This window comes from Vulpes lagopus, chromosome 10 (assembly GCF_018345385.1).
Source record: "Vulpes lagopus strain Blue_001 chromosome 10, ASM1834538v1, whole genome shotgun sequence".
NCBI classification, from domain to species: domain Eukaryota; kingdom Metazoa; phylum Chordata; class Mammalia; order Carnivora; family Canidae; genus Vulpes; species Vulpes lagopus.
The window spans coordinates 103350553-103366459 of record NC_054833.1 but is presented as its reverse complement, the minus strand read 5'-3'; the positions used below and the strand labels follow the sequence as shown (position 1 = coordinate 103366459).

General features: G+C 38.1%; 1 protein-coding gene across 2 annotated transcripts in view; it reads right to left on the bottom strand.

Annotated features, from left to right (window-relative positions):
- Positions 1–15907, bottom strand: part of SF3B3 (splicing factor 3b subunit 3) — a 52688-nt gene that overhangs the window by 19066 nt on the left and 17715 nt on the right. For both annotated transcript variants that reach the window (XM_041771826.1, XM_041771827.1), the window contains exons 9-11: positions 11123–11288; positions 8174–8269; positions 4966–5038 (exon numbers count right to left, since the gene is read on the bottom strand). In XM_041771826.1, coding sequence (XP_041627760.1) covers positions 4966–5038; positions 8174–8269; positions 11123–11288 — 335 coding nt within the window. The remainder of the gene's footprint in view (positions 1–4965; positions 5039–8173; positions 8270–11122; positions 11289–15907) is intronic.

Genomic DNA, 15907 nt, shown 5'->3' with positions numbered 1-15907 from the left:
GAAGAGTTGGTCAGCTAAAAACTCATTAGTAACAAAGCCAAGTGAGACACACTACGCTTTCTCTTCAGAAACCTTCCAAGGTACTTCTTCTATGTGTAGCCATTAGACACTCATGTGGCAAACGGCACAGAATGATCCAAAAGATAACTGATAATTGTAACAGTCTACAGATATACTTTGCTTCCTTAAATACCTAAAAATAGTGAGTAGATATACCCACCCACCCCAGTAACTCTGAAAACTAATTTTTCTTTATACATTTGCTGGATAAATGCAAGAGGACAAAGCAGGGTAACTAGGCAGGAAGAAATTCTGAATACTACAATATTTATATATATATGAAAGCTAGAGCTTGTTTATTTGTACCAGATGCAAATCACAATTCATTCTTAAAGATAATCCTTACACCCAGAAAAGGTTCCCAGCCTTTTGCAAAAGAAGCTTATGTGAGAACACAAAATCTTTTTTTTGCGGGGGGGGGGGGGGGGGGGGGGGGACACAAAATCTAATGAATAAAACAGAGATTACTTAAGCCTCAATGAGACTATCATTCTCAGGTTCATAACTGAGAATCCCCGAATGTCCCAACAGGAATGAGATAAGAGCATTAACAAGAAGTGGGGAGGCAGGGGACTGTTTAAGACTGTTAGTCATTGACCCCTCTACTCTCATTATTTAAAAATCCAACTATTTGGTGGTCATGAGCAACCCTACTAGGATTTGCTTTTTATTTAACAAAACATAGTTATGGATAAACAAACACTAATGAGTTTCTCAAAGTCAGTGAATCTGAATACAGGCAATCTCAGAAGTTTCTTATACAGATTCCAGAGTTAAAGGCTACCTATTTCCATTTTTCCATCCCACACATAAAAGTTTCTTTTTTTCTCCCACATCCAACACAATGTTTGGCATTAACAGGTTGATAAATGCTGAATAAAGAAAGGCATATTTTTTCATGAAGAATTAAAATTTCCCTATTTTCCATTTGAATTTTCAGTATCGATTCCCCTTTCCATCCCTGCTCCCTTATAAGAAATCAGGTGAACAAGGGACAGAACGACAAGTAGACAAACTACTAACTTCTTTTTTTTAATTTTTTTAATTTTTGACAAGGTACTATATTAAAGTGGCTATCTCACTTGCAGAAGTAGCTATAGGACCCTGCAATGCCTAAGCCCTTGTCAGAGCTCAGTACCATAGGGCTAATCCACCCCACCCATATCAAGCAGTTTGGACTGACTGCTCTAAAGGTGGTTCAGCCGAACCAAGATTACTCAATTAGTTCAGCACAGTATTCTTTACAGGAAAGGCCAAGTGAAGACGTATCACTGGTGTAGCCCAGAGTAGTATCCTGCATATGAGCAGGACATACTCAACCTGATGGGCTGTAATACCATTTTAAACAAAAATATATAGAAATAAATAAAATTTATGAAATTGCTTTACTCATGAAATCACTCACACAGTAAGGGTGAGTACTGTTTTCCAAACTTTTACTTAATAATACATGTGTGTACTGACTAGGGGCTGAAAGGCAAGGATCAAAGATCTTTCCCAATGGGTATAATCCAATGGCTAAACTAGGAATGGAGAATAAGGATTCAAGTCCCAAATCATAAGGAGTAACACTGGAGAAGTGGATGGCTGGTTTCAGAGTATTTGTTACAACTGTCAAGAGGTATCACATGCTTTAAAGACACCTTATAAAATGGCTTTGTAAGACAACACTGGTCACCATCATGTGAGTAAGGACATGGTTGGCCCTGAAATGGATGTCTTAATAGTTTACAACAAAACCAAAATGAACCTCCACACAACACCAAACATGGAAGCTTTACTCCAGCTGTTTTTGAACTGAAAATTTGTAGTGTGTAAAAATAACAGGAATTGCTTAATTTTAACACTATATGAATATCAGTCCTTTCCCACTATCTCATTACTGAAACCTAATATCCTTAAAGTAGTGCCAGAGCAAATTAAAGCCAAACAAAGGACTTTTAACTGGTCCAGATTTCTGGTCTCTTCCTTTAGTCAAGGGGAAAAGGAGGAACTTCCAACAAAGAGACCATGCAAATTTTAACAAACATGCAAGAGAAGGAAGAGAGGGAGGAAGCTGGGCTGCCCGGTGTTTGTCTTCCCTTTGACGCAAGGCCCCAGACTGCTCAGATATAAAAATAAAGAGATGCGCAGTGAACTTATATAGGGTCCCACATTCACTGAGCAATTCAACAAGTAGTAGAGCTACTTCTACATCACACATTTCCTCACAACATCCATTACCCTGTAAACACTAAGCATACTGTAACTTCTCCCCTTTTCCATTCTCCAGCCAGGAGGACCTATAGTAGGCTAGTGCTCATGTCCTAGGGTAGTCACAGGTTTAAAGTTGGAGTTCAGAATGAAATCAAGGTAAATGACCATTAATATCCACCTTGCCTTTTTCCATAAGTTACATATAAAAGAATATTAGTTCATACCTCAGTGAAGAATCTATTATGGTATGAGAATGCATCTTTGTTTCATTTAAATAGGACTCCTATCTGAGCACTGCTGAAGCAGCCCAGGGGAGGGAATGCTTTATTCTTCTTTCCTGTGCCTTAGTATCTGTAGCTCAACAAACAGCTCATGCCAAAAGGTAAAGTGAGTGATAATATGGATGACTTAGCTTCCAGTATCTCATTCTCACTTTATACTCAGACTACTTGGTGCCTGTCTTGCTTCAGCAGTCCTGATTATACCCCCAAAAAGGTGGCTTTCTCCAGGGCTTGAGTCAGAACAACTGGAACATACAAAACTCCAGAGGAGAATATGGAGTTAAGGTTTTCCTAGTTACAGGTTCTTTCAGCTTAGTGAAAGACAAATTAGTCATATTTTCCACTAAGGGAAAAAATAAGGGAAGCTGATTCCTGCTTCAGACCACGTAATATACAAGCAGCTATAATGCAGGACAGCCAACTGCAAAATTACCCTCTGAGAGATGCCATCAGGGCAGTCTTAATACTTTGTGCGGATCCCTCTCCCTGGGTAAACTATAAGACCCCATGGTAGACCCTAGCAGTACGTACACACCTGTGGTGATCAGCACCTTCACCAGCCACCTGTGGAAGAGAAAAAAAGGCTTGGTATTGGTAGTGTGCATCACCACGTACCAGCCAAAGTTAGTAGTTGCCTGCAAGACTACAGCATGTGTGGACATGTGGGCTATTCACTCAACAGAAACTTGGGAGTATCTGGAAAGAGAATGAACAGAGAGAATCTAATCTGTTTCTGTGGGTGATCACCCAAATTATAGTTTTTAAAGAACTAAAATTTATTAGGATGTAGTCTTTTCCTAGATTTTGTTATCTAGAGAAGAAAACTTTTCAGCTTCAAGTTCCATCATGCAACACACTGCTTATCACTAACTTATCAAGCACTGTCCAAAAAAACTTTTCTGATTCTCCAACATATGCCCATTCCCTGTCCTCTAATCCGCCCCAGCAACATGCCTGTGTGCCTTCATTACATCAGAACACATAGTAGTTTTGTATACTTGTCTTCTTTTTTGGATGGCGAGTGCCCTAAGAGTAAAGATCCTATCTTAATTACTCAAGTACAAGGTAGACACTTGAAAGACTACAGGATAAGAGTATAGAACCATCAAGACCCACTGCAGGATTAGTCAAAAGAACACTGGATTGGAAGTTCAGAGACTGGGCTTTCAGCCTCTATTATCTCGATGTGCTATCTTGGAAAAGACAACATGTGTGATTTTTCTGCCTTTATCATAAAAATGAGGGGTAACTTTCCTGTAAATCTAAACTTATGTTGTAGTAAATTTTATAAAGTAGAAAATGAAACAAAAACATAAGAAGGAGGAATACTAGGTTTTATTACAAAGGCTCAAAAAACTCAAAGTCTAGGCAATGTTTTCATCAAGAACTGTAATATCAACTAGCCACAAAGCTAAAGGTGAACGTCAATACTGAGCAGTTTCTATATGAAGATATTACACAAAGTGGGGAAATCTTTCAAAAATCAATCATCTAACACTTATCTTCTCAGCAAAACTGATCCTACTAATTTCCTATTTGCTTTTTTTTTCTTTCTACTCAACTCAGGTTCAAATGCCCACATGAAAACAAAATCTACCACAATGTGCATTCTACTAAAAGGAAGAGATTTCCCCTCCTACACATTTCCCAGCTCCCAGAATATCAAACATCAGAACATCAAAATATCAGGACATCAAAATATTAGGAAGATTTCCAGCTGTCTTCTTGAAACAGTTTTGTATGCTGGCCAGAGTGATCTTACTCACCAGGCCCACATTCCTGAGGGAACAAGAGGAAGATGAAGTCTAGGAATAGAAATGACCTACACCCCCAAAGAATCCAAGGGAAAATGAGAATTAAGTTTCATTTCTCATTCAATTGACTCAAGACTTTCCTGCACTATCATGGATTTTCACATACATTTCAAAATTTTAGGATGAAGTTAACCATTTTTATCCAGGAGCTCAGACTATTTACTCCATCCCTTCCTTTCTACCCGCTCTAAAATTCTGATTTCATTCAATCTTAATCTAAACATTCTTAAAGCACACTATATCCACTGAGCAGGACTAATTAATAAATTAAGTAAAATCTCTTAATACCTAAAATAACACCTTTAACTTCACTGTGGTTTCAACACAAAAGGAGAAAAACACTGAAGAAATATGAAGCAAGAACTTTCCCTCATACCACATCTCTTCCACAGATGGAACCAGAATCCTAAAGATTATAGTCCCCTTACTCATGCATACAAAGGTGAAGGTACCCTGATTCAGAAAGACTGATAAACATGGTGTCAGGCCAGAAAATGTTTCTAGTATATTGCTAGATGAAGCAATATAGAAATATTATGAATGCATCCTTCTAAGCCTTCTACTGTCAATGTCACCCAGACCCGCACTTGGACCACTGGGAAAGGGATGCTTACCTTCGATGTGCCGACGCACTGTCCAGACAGCATTGGGGTTACCGGGTAACTCAGACACAGCCATTTCTGATACCTGACAGGAGAGGAGACAACCACAGATCCAACTTAGCTCCTTGCTTACAACCCACTAGATAATAGGATTCTAATACGGCAATGCTCACACTGCATGCTGGATTAAAAGAATGGGCACTGGGCTGGCTCAGTCAATAGAACATGTGACTCTTGATCTCGAGGCTTAAGTTTGAGCCCCATGTTGGGCTGTAGAGATTACATAAATTTTTTTTAATTTTTTTTAATATTTTATTTATTTATTTATTCATGAGAGAGAGAGAGAGAGGCAGGGACACAGGCAGAGGGAGAAGCAGGCTCCATGCAGGGAGCCTGATGTGAGACTCGATCCCAGGACCCCAGGATCACACCCTGGGCTGAAGGCAGGCATTTAACTGCTGAGCCACCCAGGGATCCCCTAAAAATTTTAATTTTTAAAAAAATTTTTTAACAGAATCATTTTCTCAAAAAACCACAAAAAATTAAAATTTAAAAACTTAAAAGAAGAACATAAGAACCGAAAAGGCTTGGATATATTGGCAACCCCCATAACAAACTTTTGCAAAAGGTGATAGAATATTTAAGAGGATAGTTGTTGCAGCAAAAACCATATGCTTTCTTTTGGTGTGGCATGACTGCATTCTCCTCAAAAAGAGAGCACATGGAAGGAATTAGGCCATTTATATTAGCATCCCATTTCTTCCCTAGCTCCCTTAAGGCCAAATCCCATCTCTCTTCAAGGACCAATTAAAATGTCATACCCCCAAAAAAATAATAAAATAAAAAAAAATAAAATGTCATACCCTTTAGGAAAAATCTTCTCTTAACCTCTTGTAAGGCAGTCCATTCCCCCTCCTCTAAGTTCTCACAGAAATACCAATTACCCCTCTTAAGACATTCATCTAAAAAGTGATTCCAGGAATTATTCTTTCCTCCTACTAGATTTTATGATCCTTAAGGTTAGAGTCAAGAATCCTCTGAATATCTTATGGGTTCTCAAACATGAGAGAAAATGAAATATTTAAGATGAACTAAAAATGATCTAGAGGGGAAAACTAGATGTAGGTTACACATTTACTCTGTACTATCCCATATTTTCCTGTAAATATAAAGCCATTCAAATATAAAAATGTTACTATGTTTAAACCAAAAACAATTTGCTTGATATACTATATGCCATTAACCACATTTTATAGACAGAAGTCATGTATATCCATTAAAGATATTACCTTTTTTTTTTTTTACTTTACTTATAAAATAATAGGAATAATTGATTATGGTACAGGAAAATTGTGGAAAATTTCATCACCAATATAATGTAAGCGTTTAAGAATGCTATACTCTACACCAAATGTACTATGTGACAGTAACCCTGCTCAAAGGAGACCATAATCTAGCTAAACAACAAGGTTCAACAACTAGATATACAGGAACAAAGTAATGTTTAACAGTTTAAAAATATTTTTCTGTATAACAGATCTTTTGTAGAGCTGGAAAAAGTGGGAGGGGGTCTCAAAAACAATCATTCTTAATTGGGTCTTTTATCTCTTACACAGTACACAAAATTTTCTGTTAATGCAAGTATGCACTTTTGGTAGTGAATATTAGCTTTTGTCAAATGCTGAATGGGATCCAATGAGCAGTAACTAATTGGGAACTATTTATCTAAATTGGGTTCAAGTCATTAAAAATTCAGTGGCTTAAAAAAAAAATTCAGTGGCTTGATGAGTGTTTTGGCAGAACCAAATAACTTTCAAATTTCCTAAAACGGCAGTATTAATAGCTAGCATAAACTGAACAGATACTGTATGTCAGACCTTGATCTAAATGATTCATTTGCATTATCTCATTTAATTCACAACATGTCAGGCTCCCCATGGGGAGCTTGTTTCTCCCTCTACCTATGTCTCTCTGCCTCTTGCCTCTCATGAATAAATTAAAATCTTTAAAAAAAATTCACACAACAATCTTTTCTTTATTTTAAAGATTTTATTTATTTATTCATGAGAGACACAAAGAAGCAGAGACACAGGCAGAGGGAGAAGCAGGCTCCCCATGAGGAGCCCGATGCAGGACCAGATCCTGGAACTCTGAGATCATGACCCAAATGCAGACACTCAACCACTGAACCACCCAGGCGTCCCCACACAACAATCTTTAAAGCAGGTACCATTATTAAGCTCACTTTATAGAACAGGAGAAACAAAAGCTTACTAATAGCTATTTAGTGGTAGAGCCAGAATTCAAAACTAAGGTCAGTCATGTTGGCTGTGTTCCAATAAAGATTTACAAAGACAGTGGGCCACTGAGAGCTTATACAGTCTGGTAACCTCCAACTCTAGAGCAAACTGCCATAGGAAGCTTTAATTTGTTCTTAAAATCAACTCCAGGGAACTTGCTAAAAAGCATCAACCCTCTCAGAACCAAGTGAGAAGAGGATATGGCACTGAGTGTCCATATCACCTAAAAGATCCAACAATAAAGGATATATTAAATAAATTATGATCCATCCACTATAATGGAATATTGCAGAAACATTAAAAATAATGTAACTTTGGCGCCTTGGTGGCTCAGTCAGTTAAGCGTCTGCCTCCAGCTCAAGTCACGGTCCTAGGGTCCTGGGATCAACCCCAAGTCCAGCTCCCTGCTCTGGGGGGGGGGGGGGGGGGGGGGGGGGGGAGAGTCTACTTCTCTTTCTCCCTCTGTCCCTCCCCTTGCTGAAACTCACTTGCTCTCTCAAATGAATAAGAAACTCTTAAAAAAAATACAACTTAAGAGAACACATAAGGAATAAACTTAATAAGATACAAAAATACATAGTATTAATACAGTCAACACATAAATACTTAAAAACTTTGAATACAGACCAAGACTAGAAGAAAATGGAATAAAATGCTCCATGCAGATTTCCTCCAAGTTTGCTGGTGAGCCCAGAGCCAGCCAGTAGGGATTATTCTCCCTTTTAACCACATTTGTCTATTTTTTAAAATGTGCCTATTGTATTATTAAAGGACAAGAAATTTAAACTCTGTTATGGAAATAGAAGGAAAAAAACACTTTTTTCCTTTCATAGAAACATTAAATACATCATTGATCTCATCGGAAGAGTCATAAGCTTCTCTCCAAACCATGCAGATAATCTAAAAATGCCCAGCTTTACCTCAAGTCCATGTCTTAGGACTCTCAGAGATGATCGGGGTCCTCTACCACAGGCCACATAGAGCTGTGGTGTGTCTTCATTGGCCAGATCAGCTATCTGCACAGACAAAAATGCAAAAAAATGTCTACTTGTACCAAGTTTTCCCACTCAACCCTGATTATTCTCAGGAGACAAAGTACTTCTTAGTTTATTAAGCTTATATATTGGCTACCAACCCTGGTAGCAAGGGAAAGAACCCTCATGTTCCAAAAGGCAAACCAGTTTGAAGCAACAAGTCCTACTAACAAAAATGGTTTATATCAGTTCTTTAGTGAGCAGAGTACTTTTTTCACAGTTAGTAAAATGAGTATTATATAACCTCAAACTAAAATTTAGTATTTCCTTTCAACTAAAAACAAATACGCTAATATTACCAGTATCAGGAACTGTCACAAATAAAAATCACATTTATTCATATTACATACCTCTAATTATTCCTCTCATCACTGCTTCAAAATTACCTTCATTAGATCTGTTAGACTACACATTATCAAAGTTGCCCTATCTACATATTCCTATGGTGTAGCTGACCAACTACTGGGTAACTGCACCTGATTGTTCAGCCACCAGATGGGGAAGCCATGCACTTTCTTGTTGGTATTCCAGACATCTAGCTGCTTTCCATTTCCAGTATATTTGTTGGTCAATAAATAATGAGACCAATCATCCATACTGCAGTTTTGTCAAACAGGTCAGTTCAAGTGAAAATTCTTGATGATCTATTAAGGCTATACAGTTCACTGTAATATGGACAAATGTGTTGAGTGCATACTGCCTTCACGCTGATCTCTTCTTTAAAAAAATTAACTCATCTATTTCAAATGCATCATCTTGTTATTTAAAGCCTTGATAAACAAATACATTACTTTTTCACAACTTACAAATATTTTGCTATCTTGACTAGCTTACGTTTATTACTACATGCACTTAAAAATATTCAGAAGCACCAACCAGGGAGGCTCAGTTGGTTAAGCATCTGACTCCTGATTTCAGTTCAGGTCATGATCTCAGGTTATGAGACTGAGCCCCCTGTCTGGCTCTGCACCATGCAGAGAGTCTGCTTAAGATTCTCCCTCCCTCTCCAGGCCCTCTCTCTGTTCACATGCACATTCACACATGCTTTATACATAAATAAATAAATTTAATAAATAAGTAAAAATATTACTCAGAAAAGTAATACAGTTGCCCCACAAGCTGGTAACGGCATACATGGCACAAAAAAAAAAATGCTTAGCCCTGCTATAGATACCTAAACTTTATAATAATTTTATTCTCTATCTACAAACTATTTACACAATTATTTCTTCAAATTTCAATGAAGGGGGGGAAATCACTAAAAATCTACTTAGGAATTACTTAGTACTTTCTATTACCATGGGGTTAATCTTTTCTCAAAAAGAAAGCAAGCAAAAAAGGCAAAAAAATAAATAAAAAATAAAAAAAGAAAGCAAGCAGATAATTTCAGAATAGTTGATTTTACCACGAATAGTACCTGAATGCTGACTTGTTACTCAGAACACAGTAAACAAACCTCTCTCAATTAGAAGTGTGGTCAACTAGACAGGGTATGGGGGCACCTAATGGTCATTTAAACTCCAGTAATCCAGGATACAAAGGCATGGCAAAATTTCTGCTACAATTGAGCACCAGCAATAGTGGACACAGTCCCTCTTCCTGGCCACCTTTAGTTCCTCCCTGAGGATGTATTTTAAAAAGTTCTATTACTGACTGATCCCAATGTCTCTGGAATATTTTAAGAAATTCAGTATTAAAATAAGATAGACATAGGTATTCAACTATTAATATTCTTAAACTATTAGGTGCTAAAAGGTCAATTTCAGAACACTGAGAAGTATATGAGCCTATTTACATTAAAAAGAAAGGGGCAGAGGATCCCTGGGTGGCTCAGTGGTTTTAGCACCCTGCATCGCACTGCATCTGCAGCCTGCATCTGCCTTCGGCCCAGGGCGTGATCCTGGAGTCCCAAGATAGAATCCCACATCGGGTTCCCTGCATGGAGCCTGCTTCTCCCTCTGTCTGTGTCTCTGCCTCTCTCTCTGTGTCTCTCATGAATAAAATCTTAAAAGAAAGAGAGAAAGAGAGAAAGAGAGAGAGAGAGAGAGAGAGAGAGAAAGAAAGAAAGAAAGAAAGAAAGAAAGAAAGAAAGAAAGAAGAGAGAAAAGAAAAAAGAAAGAAAAAGAAAAGAAAGAAAAGAAGAAAAGAAAAGAAAAGAAAAGAAAAGAAAAGAAAGAAAAGAAAAGAAAAGAAAAGAAAAGAAAAGAAAAGAAAAGAAAAGAAAAGAAAAGAGGCAGAGCACCTGGCTGGTAGCTTAATCAGTAGATTAAGTTCAGACTCTTTACTTCAGCTCAGGCTTAGGTTATGATCTCAGGATCCTGAGATCAAGCACTGCACTGGGCCTGGAGTCGGCTTGAGATTCTCTCTCTCCCACCCCCTCCTTCCCTTTATTATTATTAAAAAATAATAAAAAGAAATATATAACACAAACACACACACACGTGTGCACTGATGGATGCAGGGAAAATACCTAGAAGCAATCATAAATTGTTAATAACAGCATCCTCAGTGGATAGGAAGTTGAAAATAAGATTGGGCAGGAATTTTACCAGTCACCTTTTACACAGTTTAGAACTTTTATATTGAACACGAGTTATGGAATTAACAACAACAACAACAACAACAAAACCCTAAGGATTGATGTAATGGTTTTTAGTTACCCAACTTCCACCTTTAATTGCTTCACCTTTACACTCTGTTGATTCTACAGATATGCTAACGAACCTCTCAGATTGTATCTTAAACTGTAACTGGAATTACAGCTTTAAACTCCTTCAGATTTAAAAACATTTGGCAGACACTGCTCATTGTGGAAGTAACTAGAAAGACCCACACCTGACAAAATAAAATGGGAGAGAGGCTGTCCAATTCATCAACTAGCACAAGGTTTTTGAGTGGTCGTGGCTGGAAGAAAAATGTGTCTCCTTCTTCCAGAGGCATGGCAGACGAAAATTCGGGTTCTTCGTCGTCATCTCCAAGATGTGCTATTTGATACAAGTAACTGGGAAAAAGCAGAGAAGAATTTAATTACACACCTTCTGTCTATAGATAATGCATGCTACAGACATAGTGCTCATAGAGCACTTTACAAATATCTAATCAAAATTCTAACATGTAGGATGCCTGGGTGGCTCAGCGGTTGAGCTCACAGCATGATCCTGGAGTCCCAGGATAGAGTCCCACATCGAACTCCCTGCATGGAGCCTGCTTTTGCCTCTGCCTAGGTCTCTGCCTCTTTCTCTGTCATGAATAAATAAATAAAATCATAAAAAACAAACAAAAAACAGATTTTTAACTCTAGAAAAGAATGGGATGAAGAAATTAAGACTATTGAATCGGGGAGCACCTGACTTGGTCAGTCAGTAGAGAATGTGACTCTTGATGTGGGATTTTGAGTTCAAGCCCCATGTTGGGTACAGACCTTACTCAAAAAAGACTACTAAATTCACATTGGTACAAAGGAAGAACATTAGCATCACAGTGGTTAAAAGCACCTAGCTTCCACTAGAGTGCCCAAGTTTGAATCCCAGCTCTGCACTCTTAACTAGCTGCATATTATTAATCCCTTTGCCTCACTGTGCCTCAATTTATAAAAATGAATAGTACTTTCCCATAGAATTCAATGAATACTTAGAACAGGGCATGGAACAGTACTTATCAAATAAAATGAAATATACATAAACGAAATCCAAAGAAAACCTACTACCATTTCCTATTCTAGCCAATAACAAGGCCAAATCTAACAGAAAACAACTGGTGGTCACTTTATAATAGCATGCAGAGATTACAGCATCATTCCCCAAAAGGAAACATAAACATATTAGAGGTAATAAGCAGCAAAATCATCTTATAAAGCAACTTTAAAGAGTAGATAATCTAGGGACACCTGGGTGGCTCAGCAGTTAAGCATCTGTCTTTGGCTCAGGGCATGATCCTGGGGTTCTGGGATTGAGTCCCTCATCAGGCTCCCCGCAGGGGGAAGGAATGCTTCTCCCTCTGCCTGTGTCTCTGCCTCTCTGTCTCTCATGAATAAATAAATAAAATCTTTAAAAAAAAAAAAAAAGAAGAGTAGATAACCTGTAACAATATACCATCATAAGCTAAGTAGGCACGGAGCTTTTGGGAAGAAGCTCAATTTAAAAAAGAAACACCAAAAAAAAAATAAAATAAAAATAAAAAAGAAACACCAAATCACTGGTTATGTTTACCCTATAAGTAATATTCCAAGACCTTTAATACATAGCACTTTTAACAACATTAAGTGTAGCTTTCTAAAAACAGGTTAAAATGACTAAGTCAGCATCTGAAATACATAAGCTATTCAAGAAATGTTTCCCAAATAAACCTTAGCATTTAACACTTTTAGTAAACAAATAAGACTCTATGCTAAATTACAAAAAAGTAAACAGATTATCCTTGAACAATGTACAAAAGCATGGAGAATAGAAGATACACATATAAAAAGTTAATTAGTATAAATCCCTTACTCAGGCAAGAGGTGTATACACATATGATGAAGCTCACTTGTCAAAGATACTTTCAGCATCTACCTACTGCCAGATAACCAAAAGGATGCTGGACTCATCACAACCTCTATCACAGGAAAGGTTGCTCTGGCCAATCTGGATTAAACAGTTTCTATAAATATGGTACAGTGCTTCAGAACAGGAACTTTAGAACCAGAGGGTCTGGGACTTAGGTGTGTGATCAAATTTTTCATAAATTCACAATTTCTCTGTGACCCAGTTTTCTTTTTTTTTTTTTTTTGTGACCCAGTTTTCTAAACTGTAAATGGGGATAAGGGCATTGTTTCACTGGGAATACTATGAATATGAGTACTATGAATACTATGAATATGAATATGAATATGAATTCGTGTTATTTGCAGTGCTTAAAACAATGCTTGGGACTGTAAATGCTAACTGATAAACAGGTTGCTTTATAATTGAGTTAATACCCTTAGCACAGGTTTGGAACAGTGCTTGGAACAGTAAATGCTAAGTGACAAACAGGTTGCTTTATAATTGAGTTAATACCCTTAGCACAGGTTTCTGATGCCCCAAATCAGCACCTTTTAAAAGTGTTCCAGGAGCGCCAGGGTGGCTCTGAGCATCTGCCTTCAGCCTAAGGCCTGATCCTGGAAACCCTGGATTGAGTCCCACGTCGAGCTCCCTCCATGGAGCCTGCTTCTCCCTCTGCCTATGTCTCTACCTCTCTCTCTCTCTCTGTGTCTCATGAATAAATAAATAAAATCATTAAAAATAAATAAGTAAATAAAAAATAAAAGTGTTCCAGACTTCAACTCTAGCAGCAATGGATAATTTCTCACAAGCTCAAACCCACCCCACGCTGACAATTATCCACCTGTATACTGCAAACTTTCTATTCTCTGCCCCAAGAGGTGATTCTCAAACCAAGAGAGAAGAAGAGGTATTGTTAACCTTCAGGTGGGCAATTCTCAGAGGCATTCTGCTAGTCTGTTGTTGGGAGCAGGTCTTGATGGAAGTAAGTTCCTATTGCCAACAGCAGGAATCTCCATGTCACGCCCTTATGTTGGTTTCTCCTCTTTCCCTATTCCTTTCTACTGCTCCCTAACTCCTGCTTCTTGCAATTCCTCCCCAATAATCTACCTGCATCCAAGTCCTTGTCTCAAGCTCTGCTTGCAGGAGAACTCAAACCAAGACAATATAAGAAAAACATTTAGAAAAGTGCCTGATACATACAGACAAGTGCTGGATAAATTTTCACTATCATTCTCCAAAACAGAAGGAATGAATGTATTATTCCTAAATCATTTTAAAAGATTTTATTTATTCATGAGAGACACACACACACACACACAGAGAGAGAGAGAGAGAGAGAGAGAGAGAGGCAGAGACACAGGTAGAGGGAGAAGCAGGCTCCCTGCAGGAGCCCGCTGTAGGACTCGATCCTGGACCCCAGGATCAGGCCCCAAGTCAAAGGCAGATGCTCAACTGCTGAGCCACCAGGCATCCCTATTCCTAAATCATTTTATAAGACTTAATATAAAATTAATGTATAATCTTATCAAACATACTATGTGCATAAGGTAACGAGCAAGAAAGATACCTTTTGTATGCAATTACTGCTTCCACCCACAGTCTTACCAAGACAATTATCTAAGTTTTAATATCTGCCAATCTGCTAGGCGAAAAAAGACACATAGTGTGACTGGCATTCCTTTGATTATAAGTTTGAAATACTTTTACATATTATACTTTTAGACCACTCATTTCTTTTACTGTAAAGGCATATTCAAATTCTGTCCCTGTTTTTCTTGAACTACTAGTCTTTTTCTCGGTGGTTTTTAAGAGCTTATTAACTCTGTCAAGTACCAAGAAGAAAAAGGTCTCTCATATACTATTGGTGGGAATGTAAACTGATGTCACGTATTCAGAGGACAATATAGCATTCCTTATCAAAATTTCATCCTGCATTTATGAATTTAAATGATGGTTGCATTCAGCTAACACAAAAGATACACCTACAATATTCACTACAGCACTATTTGTGACAGCAAAAGTACAACCCTAAATATCCATCAATATGAGGCCTGGCCATAAAATATGCAGCTACTAAAAATGTTTTCTATGTACCAAATGCAATGTAGGAGTCTTGCTAGATCCTGATCTAAACAAATCAACTTTAAAAATATTGAGATAGGGCACCTAGGTGGCACAGTCAATTAAGCATATGACTCAGGTAATGATCTCAGGCTGGTGAGATTGAGCCCTGTACCAGACTCCCCACTCAGCAGAGTCTGCTTAAGACTCTCTCCCACTGGGCAGCCCTGGTGGCTCAGCGGTTTAGCGCCGCCCTCAGCCTGGGGTATGATCCTGGAGAGCCAGGATCGAGTCCCACGTCGGGCTCCCTGCATGAAGTCTACTTCTCTCTCTGCCTGTGTCTCTGCCTCTATCTCTCCGTCTCTCGTGAATAAATAAAACCTTTAAAAAAAAAAAAAAACTCTCCCACTTCCTATACCCCTTCCCTTGCATGCATGCAGACTCTCTCAAATAAATAAATCCTTGGGGATCCCTGGGTGGCGCAGCGGTTTGGCGCCTGCCTTTGGCCCAGGGCAAGATCTTGGAGACCCGGGATCGAATCCCACATCAGGCTCCCGGTGCATGGAGCCTGCTTCTCCCTCTGCCTGTGTCTCTGCCTTTCTCTCTCTCTCTCTGTGACTATCATAAATAAATAAAAATTAAAAATAAATAAATAAATAAATAAATAAATAAATAAATCCTTAATAAAAAATTGAGACAAAGAAATTTGAATACTATTTAATTATATCAAGAAATTAGTATTAGAAATCAGTTTTTTGTTGTTGTTAATTTATTTATTTTTGAGAGAGACAGACAGAGAGAGGCAGAGACACAGGCAGAGGGAGAAGCAAGCTCCAAGCCAGGAGCCTGATGTAGGACTCATCCCAACCTGAGCTGAAGACAGGTAACTTAGCTGCTGAGCCACACAGGCATCCCAGGAATTAGTATTCTCGATTATATTTTGGAGCAGTGGGGCATAAATAAAGCAAGACTGACCATGGTTAGCCTTTGTTGAAGCTGAATGATGTGCACATATGGATTCATTAATTATAGTATT